Here is a 23,498-nt window from a genome sequence, read left to right on the forward strand (position 1 = left end):
TCTCCCTATTTCTTCGCGCGCACGTTTCTGTCTCTCTGTTTGCTTGGAGGAGCGTCACCTTCTGCACTGCCCCCCCCCCCCCCCCCCCCCCCCCCCCCCCCCCCATTTTAGATGACACATGTGGGCGGGTCAGAGAATAAGGGAGAGGACCCAAACGAATATAGAGGCTAACTTGTGATACAATTTCAATGACCTTTCTTTGAAGAAAAAAAAATTAACCAAGAAGAAAACAATGGGCTCACGACTGTGAAAGCGTCCGTGTAAATAGGCCTATAGGCGAAAAGTAACCCGTATTTAACATTTTACTCACACACACATTTACATGTTCGCTGGCACACACACACACACGCCCGTTTGACTACAGGTCCCCATCCTTTAATAAAGCATAGCTGACATCACAACAGTCGTGATATGAGGGAGGAAAGAGTAGAGCTGAAAGCAGCACGCAGACCACGGAGGAAGAAAGAGAGGTATTCATAGAGGCAGAGTGGAGCGGGATCTAGAAATGGAAACATAACCTACAGTAGTAATTTGTTACATAACAGCACCACAACACTGAATGTCTCCGATTAAAATGGAATATCTTCTATCTGTATCATCCTATAGGTTTTTGTCAATGCTGTAAATGAACCTATGCATTTGTAAATGCTTTTGAAAATGTATGAATCAATGTTTTCTTACTAAAAAAGTGTTTGCTCCCTCTCTTTGATTGGCATGTTATACAGCCTATTTACCTACAGAGTAGGTGACTAATTCAAAGTTGTGTTAAATCATTTTGGTACAGCATACACTTGACTTCTTGGCATAAGTATACTGTGCAATATAAGTATGCAATTTATGACACATAACCAGAAGAAAACGTTTTGTGCATCAAATATCTCACCTGGTTGTATTTGGTTACAGTTCAACTAAATTAACCATTTATATAAACATTGAAAGACCTATCAACCATATTGGTTCTGATTTGTTATGGGTGGATAATGCACCTGTTTCTCTCTGTCAGCATCTCGAAGGTATGCTGAATGGCACTGCTGAAATATTATGGAAATAAACCTATCATCCATGCTTCTCTGCTCTACTTGACAACTGTCACCATGAGTGCTGATAGCAGTTGGTGTGATTCAACCTCTGTCTCTGTGGAGGACTGTCTATGACGAGCGATAATACCATCTGGGCTCGTGGAGACATCATCTGGCCAAGTTAAGCGCTGCATGTGTACTGAGGCCAAACGTTTGTCACATCGCAGATGATACGTACAGTAGGTGGATGATACTTCAGACAGTGTTTATAGCGGATCAGGGACCTCATGGCCCCATACGGAGGACCATAACTTGGGTGCTGAAGACCTCAGGTAAGCCAGCACAATGTATTTGGGCCCTAGTAGAATAGAATGACATCATTTAAATTATATAAATCTATTCTATTCCATTTGATTATATTCAATGTTAAATCTAATATATTACTTTTCTGATCTGTTATATTATTCTATACTGTTCTATTCTAGCATAATGTTCCCAAGTGTAAATAACAGGCATCACATATCATGTATGAAGCAATGCAGTGGTCTGAATTCTGTTCAGTAGTGTAAAGTACATTTTGAGGATGACCAACAAGCTGATGAAGAAAGCTGGGAAGTTTTACTCTTATCGAAGACCAAACAAACGATTACAGTGCTTATTAAAAGTATTCACCCCCCTCATATTTTGGGGGTTACAGTTACAAAGTGAGATTAAAATCGATTTAATTTGGATTTTACTCTGTTATGGCAAATTGGAGGATGGGAATCAAAAAAACATAATGAATATAAAACACTAATATCTTGATTAAATAGATATTGGGGTATTGGGACCCATTTCATCCAAAAAAGTTTTTGACTCATCTGTCCATAGGACAATCTTCCAAGCCTTGACGATCATCCAAGTGCTTCAAGGTGCTTTGTGGCTCATTTGAGTCAATCTTTTGGACGACATTGGTCCCATTATGTCTGGCGAAAACCAAACACTGCATTCCACAGTAAGAACCTCATACCAACAGTCAGGCATGGTGGCGGTAGTGTGATGGTTTGGGGATGCTTTACTGCCTCAGGACCTGGACGACTTGCCTTAATAGAAAGGAACCATAAATTCTGCTCTGTATCAGAGAATTCTACAGGAGAATGTCAGGCCATCTGTCTGTGAGCTGAAGCTGAAGCGCAGCTGGGTCATGCAGCAAGACAATGATCCAAAACACACATTGAAGTCTACATGAAAATAATTCAAAAGCAACACATTTGAAGTTATGGAATGGCCTAGTCAAAGTCCAGACCTAATCTCAATTGAGATGTTGTGGCAGGACTTGAAATGAGCACTTGATGCTTGAAAACCCACAAATGTTGCTGAATTAAAGCAGTTCTGCGTGCAAGAGTGGGCCAAAATTCCTCCACAGTGATGTGAGATTCATCAACAACTACAGGAAGCACTTGGTTGCAGTCATTGCAGCTAAAGGTGGCACAACCAGTTATTGAGTGTAAGGGGGCAATTACTTTTTCACACAGAGGGATTGGGTTGTTGTATCATTTTGTTTATTAAATCAAATGTATATACTCAGGTTCCCTTAATCTAATATTAGGTTTTGGTTGAAGATCTGATAACATTTAAAATCTAAAATATACTAAAATAAAGAAAATCAGAAAGGGGTCATATACTTTTTCACGGCACTGTACAGACTATTTGCTAGACTTAGATTATTCAAAACATGGATGTCAACCATAAAAACCAGGACAAATAGCAGGACAAATTATACATAATTAATAGGTTATATGTTGCCAATTCACTAATGGTCACATACTGTACTTTTGTATATACAGTTGAAGTCAGAAGTTTACATACACTTTAGCCAAATACATTTAAACTTTTTTTTAATTTTTTTTTTTTACAATTCCTGACATTTAATCCTAGTAAAAATTCCCTGTTTTAGGTCAGTTAGGATCACCAGTTCATTTTAAGAATGTGAAATCTCAGAATAATAGTAGAGAGAAGGATTTAATTTCAGCTTTTATTTATTTCATCACATTCCCAGATGGTCAGAAGTTTACATACACTCAATTAATATTTGGTAGCATTGCCTTTAAATTGTTTAACTTAGGTCAAACGTTTCAGGTAGCCTTCCACAAGCTTCCCACAATAAGTTGGGTGAATTTTGTCCCATTTCTCCTGACAGAGCGGGTGTAACTGAGTCAGGTTTTTAGGCCTCCTTGCTCGCACAAGCTTTTTTAGTTCTGCCCACAAAATGTCTATGGGATTGAAGTCAGGGCTTTGTGATGGACACTCCAACACCGTGACTTTGTTGTCCTTAAGCCATTTTGCCACAACTTTGGAAGTATGCTTGTGGTCATTATCTATTTGGAAGACCCATTTGCGACCAAGCTTTAACTTCCTGACTGATGTCTTCAGATGTCGCTTCAATTTATATCCACATAATTTTCCTCCCTCATGATGCCATCTATTTTGTGAAGTGCACCAGTCCCTCCTGCAGAAAAGCCACCTCCACAACATGCTGCCACCCCCGTGCTTCACGGTTGGGATGGTGTTCTTCGGCTTGCAAGCCTCCCCTTTTTTCCTCCAAAGATAATGATGGTCATTATGGTCAAACAGTTCTATTTTCTTTTCATCAGACCAGAGGACATTTCTCCAAAAAGTTCGATCTTTGTCCCCATGTGCAGTTGCAAACCGTAGTCTGGCTTTTTTATGGCGGTTTTGGAGCAGTGGCTTCTTCCTTGCTGAGTGGCCTTTCAGGTTATGTTGATGTTAGACTTGTTTTACTGTGGATATAGATACTTTTGTACCTGTTTCCTCCAGCATCTTCCCAAGGTCCTTTGCTGTTGTTCTAGGATTGATTTGCACCTTTCGCACCAAAGTACGTTCATCTCTAGGAGACAGAACGTGTCTCCTTCCTGGGCTGTATGATGGCTGCATGGTCCCATGGTGTTTATACTTGCGTACTATTGTTTGTACAGATGAACGTGGTCCCTTCAGGCATTTGTAAATTGCTCCCAAGGATGAACCAGACTTGTGGAGGTCTACAAATTTGTTCTGAGGTCTTGGCTGATTTCTTTTGACTTTCCCATGATGTTAAGCAAAGAGGCACTGAGTTTGAAGGTCAGCCTTGAAATACATCCACAGGTACACCTCCAAATGACTCAAATGATGTCAATTAGTCTATCAGAAGCTAAAGCCATGACATCAATTTCTGGAATTTTCCAAGCTGTTTAAAGGCACAGTCAACTTAGTGTATGTAAACTTCTGACCCACTGGAATTGTCATATAGTGAATTATAGGTGAAATAATCTGTCTGTAAACAATTGTTGGAAAAATTACTTGCATCATGCACAAAGTAGATGTCCTTACCGACTTGCCAAACTATAGTTTGTTAACAAGAAATTTGTGGAGTGGTTGAAAAACGAGTTTTAATGACTCCAACCTAAGTGTATGTAAACTTCCGACTTCAACTATACTGTATAGTGTATTTGCTCCTACAACCTTAGAAATAAATGATTGCATTTTAAAATACCTTTTACTACACTCCTATCAGAAAGCTTGTAATGCACCCAGAAATATCATATCTCTGTTGGAGATTTTTTTTTTAAAGGAACCCTATTACATACAGTGGGGCAAAAAAGTATTTAGTCAGCCACCAATTGTGCAAGTTCTCCCACTTAAAAAGATGAGAGAGGCCTGTAATTTTCATCATAGGTACACTTCAACTATGACAGACAAAATTAGGGAGAAAAAATCCAGAAAATCACATTGTAGGATTTTTTATGAATTTATTTTTAAATTATGGTGGAAAATAAGTATTTGGTCACCTAAAAACAAGCAAGATTTCTGGCTCTCACAGACCTGTAACTTCTTCTTTAAGAGGCTCCTCTGTCCTCCACTCGTTACCTGTATTAATGGCACCTTTTTGAACTTGTTATCAGTATAAAAGACACCTGTCCACAACCTCAAACAGTCACACTCCAAACTCCACTATGGCCAAGACCAAAGAGCTGTCAAAGGACACCAGAAACAAAATTGTAGACCTGCACCAGGCTGGGAAGACTGAATCTGCAATAGGTAAGCAGCTTGGTTTGAAGAAATCAACTGTGGGAGCAATTATTAGGAAATGGAAGACATACAAGACCACTTATAATCTCCCTCGATCTGGGGCTCCACGCAAGATCTCACCCCGTGGGGTCAAAATGATCACAAGAACGGTGAGCAAAAATCCCAGAACCACACGGGGGGACCTAGTGAATGACCTTCAGAGAGCTGGGACCAAAGTAACAAAGCCTACCATCAGTAACACACTACGCCGCCAGGGACTCAAATCCTGCAGTGCCAGACGTGTCCCCCTGCTTAAGCCAGTACATGTCCAGGCCCGTCTGAAGTTTGCTAGAGAAGATTTGGATGATCCAGAAGAAGATTGGGAGAATGTCATTTGGTCAGATGAAACCAAAATAGAACTTTTTGGTAAAAACTCAACTCGTAGTGTTTGGAGGACAAAGAATGCTGAGTTGTATCCAAAGAACACCATACCTACTGTGAAGCATGGGGGTGGAAACATCATGCTTTTGGGGCTGTTTTTCTGCAAAGGGACCAGGACGACTGATCCGTGTAAAGGAAAGAATGAATGGGGCCATGTATCGTGAGTATTTGAGTGAAAACCTCCTTCCATCAGCAAGGGCATTGAAGATGAAACGTGGCTGGGTCTTTCAGCATGACAATGATCCCAAACACACCGCCCGGGCACCGAAGGAGTGGCTTCGTAAGAAGCATTTCAAGGTCCTGGAGTGGCCTAGCCAGTCTCCAGATCTCAACCCCATAGAAAATCTTTGGAGGGAGTTGAAAGTCTGTGTTGCCCAGCAACAGCCTCAAAACATCACTGCTCTAGAGGAGATCTGCATGGAGGAATGGGCCAAAATACCAGCAACAGTGTGTGAAGACTTACAGAAAACGTTTGACCTCTGTCATTGCCAACAAAGGGTATATAACAAAGTATTGGGATAAACTTTTGGTATTGACCAAATACTTATTTTCCACCATAATTTGCAAAAAAAATAATTAAAAATCATACAATGTGATTTTCTGGGTTTTTTTCTCATTTTGTCTGTCATAGTTGAAGTGTACCTATGATGACAATGACAGACCTCTCTTATCTTTTTAAGTGGGAGAACTTGCACAATTGGTGGCTGACTAAATACTTTTTTGCCCCACTGTATAGCTAGCTATAAATCGGAAAGCATCATCAATGTCACTAACGAACTGGAGGGCTCCACTATGTTGTTACATTCAAATAGATTCTGTGTTTTATCGAATTAAGTTTTAAAAAATCTGGAAACCTTACATTGGCATTTCCCAACAGACATAATCATGTTGGATTTCGATATGTATATGTGTATTGAAAGGAGAGGCTACTGTGTCTTTTTGTGTGTTCATGGACAGGTGTGGACTTATCGTGGTGTGCATCAGCTGTTGTGGTTGTGATGTTTTTGTGTTGTTTCTGTTTGAGTGTGTTATTATCTATAAACACAGACCATCTTGAATGACTAATTTCAGGCAGAACACACAAAATAACTATTTCAGGTTACAGATATGTTGAAATGTGATAGTCCAGCGTTCATGTTGGTAATCAATAAAGGTGAAGTATTTTTCTTCATGATGGTGACTTAAAGAGATATTCCCGGGATTTTCTGAATTAAGCCGTGTTCCTACTTAACCAGAGTCAGATGAACTCATGGATACCATTTTTATGTCTCTGTGTGCAGTTTGGAAGAAGTTGAAGCTATTGTTAGCTTAGCCCAATTGCTGGAATTTCAGTTTAAAGTTTAAACAGCACCTACTAATCAGCAGGTTTGCATGTGCGGGAGTTTCTGCTTTCCATGGGGACATCACCATGCGGTAAATTGGTAATAGACCAATAACAAAGAGAGTTCCAAACCTCTCTGCCAATAACAGCTAGTTTTCAGTTTCCCCCTCCCCTTTCAGACCACACCCAGACATTCCTAGCAAAATGTTTGCTTGAGAAATTGTTTTTTTGTTGTTGCTAAAAGCCATTTCTAAAATCTGCATAAAAAATGTGCACATTTTTATGGTGTTTCCACCAAACGGACCTTTTGCGAAAAAAAATATGTCCGTGGTGACTTATTGTCCACAAAATTAACTTTATCACTTAAGTTTAAATGTACCAAATAAAAATCTCAAATTCAATGTGTTTCGTCACGTTTTTAACTCTACTGGTAGTTTTGTCCCCCAAAGTTTTGGTGCGTGCGCCCTAGCCAACAGTTCGCAGATACAGTGCGGGTTGGCTAGTCTACATGATGAGATTACTATAGATATGAGCAAGAATATTTTTATTTGTCAAACGGCAGTCAAGCATCGATCAACATGTCACCAGAATAAGACCCTTGGAAATGTGCATCAAGATCACCGTGCACTTTCCCCACCCTGTGAATTTCATCAGAACTTATTTCATCTGCAGCCTAATAAACTGCATGGTTTCCTGAGTCGTAGTGGGAGGACCACAGAGTATGTCATTGCGTGACTCCAAGTTTACTTCGATATCATGGTTATTATATCAATATTTGGTAATAAAGGCGTTTCCTCCGCCATTTCTCGCATAATACATTTTAACTGACACAAAAAGATGCCAACATGTCGAACGAACAAATGGTCTGTCGGAATTTATAAAATTGTACCGAAACTTTCTGTTTCCATCAGAGCTGTCGTGATTTATTTTATACAGTACGACTTTACTCGCATAAAAACTGTGGATGGAAATGTAGTAAGGTACTTAAATAGTTAACCAGAAATATTTGATATCAAAATAATAACAGCTGCACTGGGCCTTTTAACAAAGCATTTCTGAGTGTCTCGTGTACACTTAATAAGGTAGGCTACTAGTAAATATTGGAGTACCCATTTATATTAGGCCATCTAATGAAAATAATGAGCTAATAATATAAGAATTCCGGTATTGGAAGTTTTTGAGATTCATAATGCAGGTGATTTATGTGTCTTTGTAATGAAATGGCAGGGGGCCAAATCTGATCCATACCTGTAGGTGGCATACATTGCCGCATGAGGGCGATCCGCGCCAGTTAGTGGCAGAACAAAAGGGAGTTCTTATAGAACTGCCGCAAAAAAAAAGTGCATTTCACACTACTTTTGGATTAGAATTACATATTAAGGCTCGTCTGAATGTCCTGCTTAATATAATGTTTGTGTCATCATCGCAAATCAATTATTTTGCAAAGATCACAACCGAATATAATCTTAGGGACTGTTCATGCAAGAATCAAAATATAGTTGTAAGCATATGAGAACCCAAGACAGTTATTCTTTTTTTTAGGAGTAATCAAAACGTAAATCTAGGCTATGTTGAAAAGGCGTAGATGACGATGGCTTTCTTACTGCCCCCAATAAGTCGGTCAGTGTGCCGTGTACTGGAAAGGGGTCGATATCCACTCAGAAGGGCGAGGCACGCTACATCTCATTGTTACATATTGATTTTGTTTTTGATGTATTGAGAGGGAAATGATAAGGTTTGCCATATTTTCATTTAAATGTGATATTCTGAATTTGGGAATACAATATATGGTATATAGTGGTGTAAAGTAACTAAGTAAAGAAAATATGTACATTTTACTCCTATTATACATTATACATTTTCCCTGACATCCAAAAGTACTCGTTACATTACGAATGCTCAGGCAAGACGTCAATATGGTCCACTTCATGTAACGCGTTGTCATCCCTACTGCTTCTGATCTGGTGGATTCACTAACCATAAATGCAGCATTTGTACATGAAATGTTGGAGTGTGCCCCTGGCAGTCTGTACACTAAAAACATAAGAAAATCGTGCCATCTAGTTTGCTTGCTATAAGGAATTTGATGTATAGCATTTACTTAGTCCTTTTTTCCACCAATCTACTTAAGTACATTTAAAACCAGATACTTTTCAACTTTTACTCAAGTAGTATTTTACTGGGTGACTTTTATTTTAGCTTGAGTAATTTTCTATTAAAGGCATCTTTACTTTTACTCAAGTATGAGAATTTAGGACTTTTTTCCCACCACTGATTTTATCAATACATTATTTTGAGAGTCTGTAAAATACGTGTCATTCTGTACATTTGCAGCAAAGGCTTCTCGAGTCCTCCAGCCCATAGATGGCGGTGTACCCATTGGGTGTACCCCTTTACAGACCATGTCCACCAATGAAGATGTACTTCCTTCCTCCACCACGTTTTTCATTGTTTACAATCGTTCGGCGCAAATAAACTTGTGTATTTGAAGCTTAACGTGAATGAAATGTGACATGTTTAGGATTTAGATAAGTAGCTTGCCGGAATGTTCTAATTCCATGCCGAGCATCCAACACGGGTTATTTCTCTGCAAACTCTGCCTGTTAGTCTAGCCTAGACATGGCTTTTGCTCCCGCTGTGTGGTTAGCTGCTCAAGCAGAACTCTACGAGGACGACGAAGAGGCCGAGGTAAACAACTTCCCAGAGCCACAGAAAAACTACTTAGGCGATTACAATGATGATTATTTATTTGAGAGGTTCCGTTTAACTAGACCTTGCATAAGTTTCATCACGGATTGCGTCAGGCTCCGGATGAAAGCCACGCTCCAGCAAATGAATGGACCTTCCGTCGATGAAATGGTGATAGTGGCACTGGACTATTACGTAAATGGTATTTTGTCGACCAAAGTCGTAGATATGATTCAAATGGAGCAAATGGAGATTCACGAAGTCATCAACAATGTCTCCAACGTGTTGTCAGGTATGGTCAGGGAGTTTATCACTTTCCCGGCGAATGGTGAGGAACGAGCAAATGTGGCGCACGAGATCAAGAAAATATGCGGGATTCCGACCTCCATGGGCTTGGTGGGATGCATGCATGTCAAGGTGAGACCACCTCATCACGACAAGGAAGCTTTTCGGAACACAATGGATAACCACACCGTCATGACCCAAGTCATATGCGATTGTGAAGGGAATTTAATGAGTGTTGAAAACTGCTGCGTTGGCAGCACACCAGAGCAAACCATATGGGATATGTCGGATATTGCCCAGCAGCTAAAGCATGGAGCACATGGGACGCATTGGATCATCGGTAAGCTAATTCTACACAGGAATATGTTTTATACATTTCTTATGACTAGAAATACTGTGCAGACCCACTAGCCACCCCTGTTATGAAGGGTCTCCAACTCCGGGTCCTGGAGCGCTATTAAGTGTTCAGGCTGTTTCAGCCCAGTACTAACATCCGTTTTAAACCATCAACAAGCTGAAATCAGGTAAGTTGGCGTTGGTCTGGAACAGTTCTGAGTGAGTTAGATCATAAACAGTGGTCTAACTTTAGGTGGGTCACTCCGTCAGTGTTAAAAAAAAAAAAAAAAGTCTGTGATTGTGAACAAATTGGGATAATCAGGGTGGAAGATGAATTGACAATCAATGAACTGTATTTCATGGTAAACTGGAAGGATCTTTATCGTTTGGAAGAATAGTTTTTACCCTGTGTCTTGAACACTTTATGCATTTGTTTTCAGCAGATTTCACCAATGTTCATACTTCCTCTTTTTTTGGTTTGATCCCACAAAGCCGGAAAAGGCTATGCGTTGAGCAGACACCTCCTGACGACCGTTTCACCAGCCAAAGAGAAAGCGGATCGGCGGTTCAATGCAGCCCACGGCATGATCCACTCGGTCCTCCAGAGGACCATCACCTTGGTGAAGAGGCGCTTCAGGTGCCTGGCCAATCTGGGCCACGTGCAGCAGAACAGTCTGGACAAGAAGGCTGAGATCATCAAGGCCTGCTGCGTCTTGCATAACATCGCCAAGAAGTTCTCGGTGCCTGTCCTCAACGATACCGTGCTAGAGACTATGCACCCGGCCGAGAATCACCAGGTGCCGGTGGTGGAGGTGCCTAGCTACGCAGAGAAATCCAGAGCTGCCATTATCGGCATTTATTTCTCGCATTCCTCCGGGAATGACGGCATTTCAGACTGAGGACAATGGAAATATTTGTATAAAATGGTTGTTGACATTTGGGTTTAATAGGAGGATGGTTCGGTCCCTTATTACAACAGTTTGTGAAAATAGGTGCTACTGGATTGACAAAAAGTATTTTATTTTATCACGCTTTGTGATACATGAAAACCAAATGACAATACTTTGGGTTTATCTATTTACATGTTTTTATGCATTGTCAATAAACGTCAAGTAAAAATCTAATCCTTCATGAATCATTTCAATTGCAATTTAGAAATTGATAGGCTAAAATTGACATTTATTGAGAACACAAGCAGCATTTTCTAACACAATGATAATAAAAAAAAGGTACTTAGGTGAATGTGAAGTGTGCTGAATTCTCCTGAACATAGCCAGTGAATGATTACATACAATATATGCTTAAACATTATGTACATGTGAATATATTTAAATAAAAATGTTAACATACAGAAAAAATGAGCAAGATGAAACTTTTTGTTTTTAAGTCAATCACATTGGTGCAATTTTCACAAACATATGGTACATTTTCACAACTCAAAACAGATCATCAAAAAGGCTCATGATTCAAATCTTAACGTTTTCAATTGACTGATTACGACAAACATTCAGTCACTTGTTCACTGCACCAAATCATTCTTTCAATTTGGATACATATTCAGTCTACATTGAACAAAAATCTAAACATGTAAAGTTATGAGCTGAAAAATAAATCCTACACATTATCGCATTCGCACAAAAGTCTTATTTCTCTCAAATGTTGTGCACAAATTTGTTTACATCCCTTTTTAGTGAGCGTTTCTCCTTTGTCAAGATAATCCATCCACCTGACAGGTGTGGTATATACAAGAAGCTGATTAAACGGCATGATCATTACACAGGTGCACCTTGTGCTGGTGCCAATAAAAGGCTACTTTTAAATGGGCAGTTTTGTCACACAACACAATGCCACAGATGTTTCAGGCAATATGCAATTGGCATGCTAACTGCAGGAATGTCCACCAGAGCTGTTACCAAATAATTGAATGTTAATTTCTCTACCACTTGCAGCCTCCAACATTGTTTTACAGAGTTTGGCAGTACGTCCAACTGGCCTCACAACAGCAGACCATGTGTAACCACGCCAGCCCAGGACCTCCACATCCGGCTACTTCGCTTGATGGATCGTCTGAGGGGGGGGGGGGTGTTTACATGTGGTCTGAGGAGTATTTCTGTCTGTAATTAAGCCCTTTTATGGGGAAAAACTCATTCTGATTGGCTGGGCCTGGCTCCCCAGTGGGTGGGTCTGGCTGCACCCCTGCCCAGTCATTTGAAATCCATAGATTAGGACCTAATGAATTTGTTTCAATTGACTGATTTCCTTATATGAACTGTAACTCAGTAACATCTTTGGAATTGTTGCCTGTTGCATTTATATTTTTGTTCAGTGTAAGTATCTGCTTTTCAAAATGTAATATTGACTTTACTTTTGATATGATTTGTCATTTGTTAACAATACAACTGAACCAAAATGATGTATTGCCTAGTTACATTTACATTTTTGTAATTTAGCAGACACTGTTATCCAGAGTGACTTTAAGGAGCAATTATGGTTAAATGCCATTTTCAAGGGCAGATAGACAGATTTTTCAGCTAGTCGGTTCAGGGATTCAAACCAGTGAACTAGTTAACATGTATAGTTTGATAACTGCTGAAGACTACATTTCTATATTTTTATCTCATAAATCTATCAATTTGACATTAATTTATGTTGGAAGGTAAAAACAAATCATACATGGATGTGGCTGTAAATACTTCATCATCATCCTCCTCCATCAGCCTGTGTGCTTCAATAGGACAATGTGGAAAGAGTCGCTATGTGCTACCATTGGGAATAATAGTGAATTATAAACTGGGTGGTTCAAGCCCTGAATGCTGATTGCCTGACAGCCATGGTATATCAGACCGTATACTACAAGTATGACAAAACATTTATTTTTACTGCTCTAATTACGTTGGTAACCAGTTTATAATAGCAATAAGGCACCTCGGGGGTTTGTGATATATGGCCAGCGCGACGCAGCTTGCCTAAGAACAGCCCATAGCCGTGGTATATTGACCATATAGCACACCTCCTTGAGCACTATTGCTTAAGTAAGGGGCATTACAAGTGTTATCAGTTTACAATTTTGTACTTAAGAGAGTTTTTCAAGTATACATACCATTTACATCTGAAAAATGTTCCAAAGTGATTGGAAAAATAAAACGAGCTCACAGCAGACAATCCATGGCCTTATCTTCAGGCCTTTGGATTGGCAGCTTGGAACTCCCTCAGTGCTGTGGCGTTGGCGTAGATCAGGTCCGAGTTCTCATAAAGGGCCTCTTGTATCATCTTCTCTTTGGGCTCCAGAGAATCCATGATGCATTGGTGCAGGAAAACATACTGTGACTAAAAGAGTGTAAATGGCCATGATAAGCCACAAATGGAGCCTCATAAGTCATGCATTCATTTTTTATCAACCCTTTAGTCATTAAACCCAAAGAGGGCAGGGCTGCGGAGCTGTGTGTTACGCCACTGATTATAACTACAAGTTAAGTATTACAAAGAAATGTAAAGATGTGTCAAATAAATGATATCCAGCTCAGGCCTCCAGCTTTGGTTTGCTAGCTTGCTAGCTAAGTGGCTAGATGTCAAGATCAAGCTTCTTGGATACAGCAGAGACATTCAAGATCACTGTTGCCTAAATTGTTTTGTGCACGTTCGGTAATACCGTATACCCCAATATGGTACAGAAACGGTATGACAATCTAGATATCGCCCAACCCTAATCAATAGATATTGTCCATATTTTAGGGTAGTACCTAGCGTTAATGTGGTGATCGTTTCTATGAGGCTAACTCAGGCCTTACCTCGGTCTGAACCATGAGCGGCCGACTCAGCCTCATCTTGTGCACAAAGGCAGCGATTCCCACCGCCTTCTCCCTCTCCAGCTGTTGTAGCGTCACGTCCAGAGCAATGATGGTGCCCGTCCTCCCCACCCCAGCACTGAGAGACAGGGAGAGTGATGTAAACATAATGTACACGTTTACAGATAGAGCACAGAACAATACAGTTCAATGAAGAGACCACCTAAAACTAGGCCTATACTTGAACTGTCACCACCAGTCATTGAAAACACACCTCACTTGTTGGTTAACGGTGCATTCTTCGAACACCGCAATAGCGTTGCCACATTGCACATCCCTATTTAGAATTTTTCTCTGTGTAGAGTAATGGCTGGGTGTTGTAGGTACTGTACGTTACCTGCAGTGCACCACAGTGGGTCCGCTGTTCTCTTGGCTCTCTATGTGCTGTCTGACCAGTCCTCTGAACTGGATCAGAGCCTCCGTTCCCTCTGGGACTCCGTGGTCGGGCCAGGCCGTGAAGTGGAAGTGTTTCACAGGGCGCTCCTCGGATGTGTCCCTCTGGAAGACAGAATGATTTAAATGCAGAGGTGACATTCACACGGGTAGTAAGCAGAGAATGCACTGAAAACCTTGTCCAGGGGGGTGTTCAGAAGGGAGAGAACATTTTGAAACAGTGCTACCGAAAGGAACTACCTGATCTTGTCCAATAAGATCAGAGATGGTCATTTTTTGTAGCAGAACGTTTTGCAACTGTGTGCCCTACTGAACATGATGACCCAGGTTTCATAAGTAGAACAAGCACTTTGCTTACACTTTTCACTACAAACTCCCGCAGGGTCCAGTTGGTTTCCCTTTTCTCTGACCTGACTGTTACCAACAGGTCTCCGTACAGGCAAGGGGTGTAGTCCAAAGGCCAGTACTGCTCACATTTAGTCTAGGGAGACACAGACAGAATAGGTCATTGTTTCTATATAAATACAGTACATAGAATGAAATCCGTCAAATTGCCATGTTCTGAGGGGCTTTGCCCGTTCTAGTGATTCTATTTCTATGACTATCACGGTTTATCTGTGATGTCACCACAGTCTCCACACACACAATGCAAAGCAAACACATTATAAGGAGGACTCCAACAGGACTCACCCTCCCTCCTTCGGTGCAGTTGGTTACCATGACCACACCCTTTACCCTTTGCTCCCAGATCATTCTCCAGAAGTCGTCGACGGTGGTGGGCAGGGGACCCTGTGCAGCGATGTACTGTCTGCTGTTACCGTAGCCCTGAGACAAGAAGCACTCGGGTTAAGAAAACACACCTATTTGACTTAGAGTAATCCATGATGACTCAGATGTGTAAACATTTACAGGGGCAAGAACTTCCTCTAAGGCATCATATTATTCAGCGATATCGTAACGTGACACTAGAATATTGTTATTTTATAACTGACATAAAGGTTTGTGTGGGGATGTATTGGAAAACATATACGGGGCAAAGAACTTGTAAGATTGGTGAAAGTTGACCTTTGGTGTTATGCAATGTTTCAAGCCAACCCTTTACCGTAAGTAGGCCTTTTACAGCAGGCTATCAAGGTTGAGATCAACATAGTAGATCATTCTAGTACTGACCTAATTACTGCAGTCACAGTAAGAATAGCTGTATAGGATATCTAGGACTGGACATGGACATTGCTCTGTATTAGGAAATCCATGACTGATATGCTGCTGTACGTACTGGCATGTAATTGGCATTTATGTAGTCAGAGCTCATGTTGTGGTTCAGGATGGTTAGCTTCACCCGACACCAGTCATCTGGAGAGAGAGAGAGAGAGAGAGAGAGAAAGGATTTAAAACGCTTGATGATTTAACAACTTCACTTTGGGGATTAAAACGATTAAAACTATAACCTCAAATTGTATCAAATCTGCAGGTGGGGTGATTAAGCCAAAACTCTGCCTGGAATCTGAGGGATATCTGATCCACCCTATTATACTTAGTCGATTGGCTGACACAAAGTTCAACTATTGCAATAAAAAGTGGTGATGTCAGTTCAACAACGGTATGTTGTTCACATGATGTGTACTGTAGAAATGGCAGCCAGAGTACACTTACACGGCAGTACATTGGTGAAGCGGTTCTTGTTCTTGTTCTCCTCCAGAATGGCTGCTTTTTGAGTCTGCTCTGTGCCAACAGGGACGAAGTCCTGCACAGAGATATGAAGCATAGATCGTGCATAAAGTAAAGTAAAACAAATGGATGTTTACATATTCAGAAGGGTCCGCCAAAGTTGTATGCGCAGACAAACAAGATGGATTTACAAGACGACAAAAGAAAAAAATGCATTCTAATACGGTAGGGAACGCAACGTTGGACAATCGCCCAACCACTTTGCATTGCCAACACCATGATGGAAACAAACAGAGCGAGCACGTTATCCTTATCGCTACCTCATACTCCTCACTGAATCCTCTGTTCGTGTCAGCGCTCATTGTGTGGTAGTGGTCTGAAAACTTCCCCGTGGGAATAGCTCTGGGGGAAAAAGGGAAGATAGTAAGTTCTCAGTTGAATATTCCAAAGTAGTTACTGTTATTAACAGCTGTGGGGTCTAATACATGTATTTTTGGCTTTGCTGCACATAGTCGCTAAAGGGTTGGAGTTTAAGGCGAAGTCTGACTCTTAAATACTGAAAATGAACTCTATACTGTACATACTTGAATTTATTGCTGGTTAGTTTGGATTCCACAAACAACAACTTGGGCCGGCTATTGGAAACGGGAAAAGAAAAGCATTGATTATTGAGTCCACATGGTTTCCTTATCTAACGTCATTGTGAAGGCAGCCGCACCGACCTGAATATTTCTGGCTTCCGAAGCCATATGAAGAAAGCCAGACAAACCAGGAGGCAGAGTAGCAGAATAGCCATGACTGACCCTGCAATGACCCCTATAGGGAAGAAACCTGGGCTTTAGTATGAGCGCATAGGGCATGACATGTTAATAAATGGGTTATAGGTTTACTTCTAAACATGTAAGAGTAATCTGAGCAAATGAGCAACACACTTTTAGTATCAAAAGATCATATAAAACAAAATGTAAAAGCTCTCCATTTTGAATACAGGAAGCGGGTGAGATCCCATGGTTTTCCGCCAGATGAAGGCATGGCAGCTATATCACATCATGCTGTGTGTAGATGCTGTTATCGGTGGTAATACAAGTATCATTGACCAATCATTGAACCTTTTAACATGAAATGCTTAAATATAAATGCTAGGCTCACTCACCTCTTGGGTCTGTACTACAGCTGAAAGAGACAGCCTTACTTATCCGACGCCCAGAGATTGAGGCCAAAGACACTCGATAGGTCTGGGCAGGTTGAACCCCATCAATGTCCACCTTCCTCACCCACTCTCCCTCCACCCTCTGAGGGCTTTTCCCAGTCACATTCACCTCCACACTGGTCCATATTCCCTCCGGCACATCCCAGGCCAGAGAGAAAGCGTAGCCACTGGACAAATAGTCACATCTCGGTCTTATCAGGGCTGGGGGAACTGATTAAAACAAAAGAAGGAAGATTCACCTTAACTCCCTGCTAAAGTCACTGTCCTACAGGTGTACCATAATACATCAATGCTAGACTACTAATATATTTAGTGGGAAAGTGGACTAAACACAATAGGTCACTTTGACAAAGTAAGAGACTGACTCACCCACAGTCTCCACCTGTTCACACAAGGGAAGTTTTTTAGAATCCTTTTCAAACCAAAGAGTCAGTGTGTACTCTGCCCCAGGGTAAAGGAGAGTGAATGACAGATTGCCATTATTGTTAGAGACGACTTGAGTCTGACTGCCATTATTGGCTTCTCCTATGGAGACGATCTCGGACAGGAGCACAGTCTGAATGGATGAGCTGGTGACCTCCCAGGATAAAGCAGAGCAAACTATCTCTGCAGGGAAAAGCAAGGGACTTCTGTTGATAGCGTTCACATTTAACGACTGAATTAGGTTTTTATGTGTCAAATGACTGTGTTATTCAGGCAATACTTCTGCTGAGTTTTCGACTCAATCCTTCTCCATAATATATGAAACTCTAGACCATCTGGACTATCCAAATAAAGTGGGACCGACTTGAATAGCAAACTTTCACTGTAGCCACATAAAACAACTGGACAATTTTAGGGTAAGAACTGTGAGATGATTCTAATTGGGAATCAAGGTTAAAAAAAGCAAATTTACTTGTTACTGTGAAGTCGCTTTTTCCACTGCTCTTGATGCCTTCAAACACAGTGAAGAGGGTGAAGGCATATCTTTTCCCAGGCTTGAGAGTTGAAACTTGATGTGTCACTGTTTCTCCTGCATTAGGAATGTCTTTATTTTCCATATCGTCGAAATGCAGCACATAACTAGAGACTCCTTTCGCCGGTCTCTTCCACTCCAGAGTTACACTGGTCTCATTTCGGTATGTCTCTGTTACAGTGACAGCCTCGACATTAAGGGGAGCTAATACAGAGAGAAGAAACATAACCAATCAACACAGTCAATGCACCGCTTCAAAAATGACTGCCGTACATGTCTGATCTTTAAATAACCCCAATAACTATTCAGCATCAGAATATTCCAGAGTTAAAAAGCATGAATCCAAATCTAAAATGTTAAAATTTAATAACAATATTTCTGAGAAGACAAACCATATATATATATATATATATATTTTTTTTATGGCTATAGATATATCAGTATTTAATGTATCTCACACAAGAGTGATCCATGAAAATACTGAAAGACAATCTAGTACCCCCCCCCCCCCCTCCAATTTCTAAAAATAAATAAACTTACCAGTGACTGCAGACAATTTTCTTCCAACAGTACTCCTGACACCTTCAAACACAGAGAAGAGAGTGAACGTATATTGTTCTCCAGCAGTGAGAGGTGAAACTATGTGTGTCACTGTTCCACTTTCATCAGATGCAGGGATGATAGTATTCGTCCCAGAGGTGTCCAGCAGCTCATAAGTGATCCCTGTGCCATTCACTTTGCTCCACTGCAAAGTTATACTGGTCTCATTTTGCCCTGTCACATTGACATCACCTACACCAAGGGGACCTAAGATAGAAAGACAGCAAGATGACAATGACAATTAATGCATTCACAATGTATATTTAGAATGCATTCACAATGTGTTTACAATGCATTCACAATGCATTCACAATGTATTTACAATGCATTCACAATGCATTTGCAATGCATTCACAATGCATTCACAATGTATTTACAATGCACTCGCAAAGTATATTTACAATGCATTCACAATGCATTCACAATGTATCTACAATGCACTCGCAAAGTATATTTACAATGCATTCACAATGTATTTTACTATGAGTTCACAACTCATGTCACTCACTTTGTAGATTTTAGAATGTGTAGATGTAATATTATCTTAAGACATCATAAGCAAGATATTATATGCCATTTAGCAGACATTTTCATCCGAAGCGACTTACAGTCATGAGTGCACACATTGACAGGCATTGAGAGGCATTTAAGGATGCAAGAAATGACACAGAATCCAATTCTCAAGAGACTCACGGGTGATTGCGGAGAAATTGTATCCCTTGCTTGGTATTACTTTGAACACAGTGAAGAGAAGGAACTTGTATTTTGTCCCAGCATTGAGAGGTGAGACTGTGTATGTCACCGATCCATCCACATCAGATACAGGGATGGTAGTATTAGTCCCATCGCTGAACTGCAGCTCATAAGTGATCCCGTTCCCATTCACTTTGTTCCACTGCAGAGTTACATTAGTCTCCTCTTGCCCTGTCACATTGACCTGAGCTACGCTGATGGGAGCTGGGGGGGGGGGGGGGGGGGAGCAGAGAGGCAAATCAAATATGACAGAAGCATGCATGTATTTTATCACGGAACAGCAGCCAATAACAGCCCGACGCCATTCTCCAGTTTGTTCCAACGCAGAGTTATACTGGTATCATTTTGCCCTGTCACGTTGTCATGATCTACATTGACAGGAGCTGAGACACAAAAGTTTATTTTTTATTTTTTAAAGGTCAGTTGTATTTCCTTAAACCAGTATGCAAATGATTTCACTGTACAGGTACAGTGTACTGTATACTTTCATGTATGAACATCTTAAAGACCTATATTAATAGCTGAAAATGTATCCAATGTCCACCTACCAGTAACAGCTGTAAAGTTAAGTCCACTGCTCCTGTCACTCTCATGTACACTGAAGAGAGTGAAGTTGTATTCTGTCCCAGCAGTGAGAGAGGAGACTGTCTGTGTCTCTAGCTCCTGATTTGTTTCTGTGGTGTTTATCAATGATGTCCCATTTTGGAACTTCAGTTCATACGTGTACCCGGTAATCTTCCTCCACTCCAGAGTTACACTGGTCTCATTTTGCCCTATCACAGTGACATGTGTTACCGCCGTGGGAGCTGAGACACAAAACAGAACAATTCAGTCAGTAAAATGTTTTGCAATATCATTGTTCTCCAACAACAACAAAAAAAGGACTTAGTCTCATCTGCTATGACTCGGGCCCTGTGCTTTGTTTTGATCATCTCACATGGCCTGGATTTGAATCTTTATTTTCAGCTTTTTCCATGTTACATGATTAACCAAAAACCCAGGGCCCTAGCTATGACATGTAATATAACTCCAATATCATGTACACGACGTTAAAGCATAACACAATCACCCGTCAAATGATGCAGGGTATGAGATTGAACACTTACTTGGTTTAAGGGTTGAAGATGGGATTGAAGGTGTAGTTGATTGACACTGAAAGCAGAATTACAGCTATGTTAGAAGAACATACAAAAAGACGGGACACTGGTGGCAAGACACACACACACACACACACACACACACACACACACACACACACACACACACTAACATAGCTTCAGTATAACTATATTTAGTAGGTGGGTTATAACAGCTGTCAAATGAACTACACATCTGACTGATTCTCCAAAGTGTGCTCTCACACTCCTTCTGCTCCCCCTTCCTGCTTTTACATTTCATACAGCTGTTGTCATTTCTGCTTTTTCTCTTCTCCATTACCCGAACGTTGTAAATCAAACCATGTGAATTATCTGAAATGGCCCTCCCTCCCTTCTCGAAATCCCAAACTGTTAGCATACATGTTTCTATACTTCACCAATAGCGACCAATAGACATTTGCCCAAATGATTCGCTTGTGGTTTTCAGCTTTCTGTAACAAGCATATTCACGCAATGTCAGCTTGAATGTGTTTGCTTTCACCTTATTAGTCTCTCCTACTACTTATAGTACTTGTATAAGGCAGTGTAGTAGGCTATGTTGATTAGTGTCTTACTAGTATACAGTATCATGGGGAACCAAAGAACAACTGTACAGTATTTGTACAATATATGCAGGACAGAGTCTATCGCTTACAACATCAGTTCTCTGGAAATGATTGTGTATTTCCCCAAATTGTGACACAAACCTCAGAGGTCCAAAAATAACTCACGCTATCTAAGGGGATCTTATTCAGCCTTAATTACATGCGACTGTGTTATAATTCAATTGACCATTCAAACGGGCCTATTCCTAATTCCAATGTAAACTTGCAAAACCAGTTACGGCTAACCATCAGTAGCTAACAATGTTTAATGCCACCACTGCATGTCCAATAAATCACTGTGTGTTTATTTCATGAGAATAACTCAAAATATATATTTTTTTATTATTTATTTCCCTGTGCCTCCTTTTGCCATTGAAATGCTCAGCCTGATCGTGTGATACAAATGTAAATATATTTACATATACAGCCCTGATTGGCGGATAGGATAATCTAGACTCTGGACTAGAGCCTACCTCGCGTACCCCTTCAAATTAGGAGGATACATATGCAAATATAGGATGACTGGTCATTGGTCAGAATAATTTGATCAGATTGTGGTCCAAAAACTCCCTCCCACCGGAACAGGTTGAAATTCCAGGCATTTTTTAAAGATATTTTTAAAGCTTTCACAGGGTGTTATTTCGACCTCATAGTGTGTAAATATCAGAATAAAAGGAAAATCACGTTTTTGACTGCACTGCCCCTTTAAAGCGTTAGGAACATTGAAGAAAGTGTATGATGGTTGCATTCATAAGGGTTGCATATCTCCCCCAATAAATCGATCTCATTTTGACTACAGTAAATGTCAAAATTCCAGCTGATGTCCGACAGCAGCTAGACTTATAGAGTATCAAAGATCAGTTTCCAATCATCTGGTTGGAGGAGTATCTGCCTTTTGATAAGAAAATAATTTCAGAGCGAACTCTACAGCAAGATGCATTAAAGGTATGTCTCCTTAGGCTGTGTTTCACAAGAAGCCCAATTCTGACATTTTGCCCAATTATTGATCTGATCTGATTGGTCAAAAGACTAATTAGTGGCAAAAGATCAGAATTGGGCTGCCTGTGTAGAAGCAAATTCGTATTGAATTACTTTGTATAACAAATATATTTTGTTTGCTGCTTTTAACAAAGTCAGTCATAAAATGTTACTGTACAATATCTATATTTAACAGTACACCTGTTAGAGTCAATTCCATTTGAATTCAGTCACTTCAGGGGAAAAAAATTGAATTCCAACTCAATAATTGTTTATTTTTAACTTCTTGAATTGGAATTCCAAGAAAATAGACCCAAAACCTGCGTAAAGCAGCAATTCATGTGCACTGTACTGATTCAAGTGTTGTTGCCTTTTCATTTAAGCTTTAATTGATATAGGCATATTTTCTGCTCTTAACAAACTTTTTTCAAGCAGACAAAGTTTTAAAAACTATCAAACCACTAGCATACGTCAAACCACAGAGGCCCGGACTATTCAAGTGACACAAGAAGCAAAGGGAAAATGACTCACCCACACTCCTGCCACACAGAGGCACATTATAACGTGAGATAATCCCATTGCTAGTGACGAAGACCACACCATGCCAAGGCACGGTACAAATGTTGAAAATGCACTAACACCAATGACTATTTTCTATTGAAATTATTATCCACTAAAAGCAACAGTATCTTGGCCCTCCTAGGTTATCTTCGTGTCCTGATTATCCTACACCGATCCTTTATTTGCTTAATTCCACCAGTGTTGACTTTTCATTTTCTCACACGTCCTCCTCTCGGTCACCTCTGATCTCATATCATGGCTGTCTGCAACTTGTTTTATTGTTACTTCTCTTTTTTTTCTGCTTGAAACAACCACACAGAGAGAGAGAGAGAGAGAGAGAGAGAGAGAGAGAGAGAGAGAGAGAGAGAGAGAGAGAGAGAGAGACATTTGCCCCGCCTGTTACTTCCTTATTATCTCATCACCTCCTGTCAAGTCTTGGAGAGCATCTCTATCATGTAAATGTATTAGGTTTATGCAAATTGAACATATGTGTACTCTTTATCAGTTGGGCGATTGAGTGCTGTCTATTAAAAAGTGAAATGGGAAAAGGTGTTGGCGTGTTGTTGAGTGTGTCTCGGTGTGCATGTGGGGTGTGTAAGGAAATTAAGCAACAGAAATACGTAGCGCTAGGTGTTGAATATCAAATCAAATCAAATTCTA

The 23,498-nt window shown here is 40.4% G+C and overlaps 2 protein-coding genes across 3 annotated transcripts; one reads left to right on the forward strand and one right to left on the reverse strand.

Annotated features, from left to right (window-relative positions):
- The first annotated feature begins 9,240 nt into the window (after window positions 1–9,240).
- On the forward strand, window positions 9,241–11,495 carry LOC139368191 (putative nuclease HARBI1). The gene is made up of 2 exons (XM_071106830.1): window positions 9,241–10,138; window positions 10,627–11,495. Exons 1-2 carry the CDS (start codon window positions 9,445–9,447, stop codon window positions 11,031–11,033), a joined length of 1,101 nt encoding a protein of 366 aa, XP_070962931.1. The 5' UTR covers window positions 9,241–9,444; the 3' UTR covers window positions 11,034–11,495.
- LOC139368190 (receptor-type tyrosine-protein phosphatase H-like) lies at window positions 11,138–23,104 on the reverse strand. Of its 2 annotated transcripts, XR_011626930.1 has the most exons (19): window positions 22,809–23,104; window positions 20,665–20,710; window positions 20,107–20,364; window positions 19,499–19,762; window positions 18,746–19,012; window positions 18,146–18,409; window positions 17,620–17,856; window positions 17,194–17,460; window positions 16,763–16,856; window positions 16,625–16,675; window positions 16,361–16,442; window positions 16,026–16,116; window positions 15,649–15,725; window positions 15,063–15,197; window positions 14,731–14,853; window positions 14,317–14,477; window positions 13,923–14,058; window positions 13,235–13,461; window positions 11,138–12,201 (listed from the first exon to the last, which is right to left on the reverse strand). XR_011626930.1 is itself a non-coding variant. In XM_071106829.1 (18 exons), the coding sequence occupies exons 1-18, from the start codon at window positions 22,878–22,880 to the stop codon at window positions 13,312–13,314; spliced, it is 2,775 nt and encodes a 924-aa protein (XP_070962930.1). In that variant the 5' UTR covers window positions 22,881–23,104; the 3' UTR covers window positions 11,138–13,311. The 2 variants fall into 2 exon arrangements, 1 of the variants encoding a protein (XP_070962930.1); XM_071106829.1 differs by having other exon boundaries at window positions 11,138–13,461.
- Between the last annotated feature and the right edge of the window lie 394 nt (window positions 23,105–23,498).

This window comes from Oncorhynchus clarkii, chromosome 16, assembly GCF_045791955.1.
Source record: "Oncorhynchus clarkii lewisi isolate Uvic-CL-2024 chromosome 16, UVic_Ocla_1.0, whole genome shotgun sequence".
NCBI classification, from domain to species: domain Eukaryota; kingdom Metazoa; phylum Chordata; class Actinopteri; order Salmoniformes; family Salmonidae; genus Oncorhynchus; species Oncorhynchus clarkii.

Coding starts and splice junctions, on each gene's coding strand:
- LOC139368191 (XM_071106830.1), top strand. CDS start 9,445: ATGGCTTTTGCTCCCGCTGTGTGGTTAGCTGCTCAAGCAGAACTCTAC. Junction 10,139..10,626: donor TGGGACGCATTGGATCATCG/GTAAGCTAATTC, acceptor GATCCCACAAAG/CCGGAAAAGGCTATGCGTTG.
- LOC139368190 (XM_071106829.1), bottom strand. CDS start 22,880: ATGGTGTGGTCTTCGTCACTAGCAATGGGATTATCTCACGTTATAATG. Junction 14,478..14,730: donor GGGAGTTTGTAGTGAAAAGT/GTAAGCAAAGTG, acceptor TCTGTCTTCCAG/AGGGACACATCCGAGGAGCG. Junction 13,462..13,922: donor CGCTCATGGTTCAGACCGAG/GTAAGGCCTGAG, acceptor ACACTCTTTTAG/TCACAGTATGTTTTCCTGCA.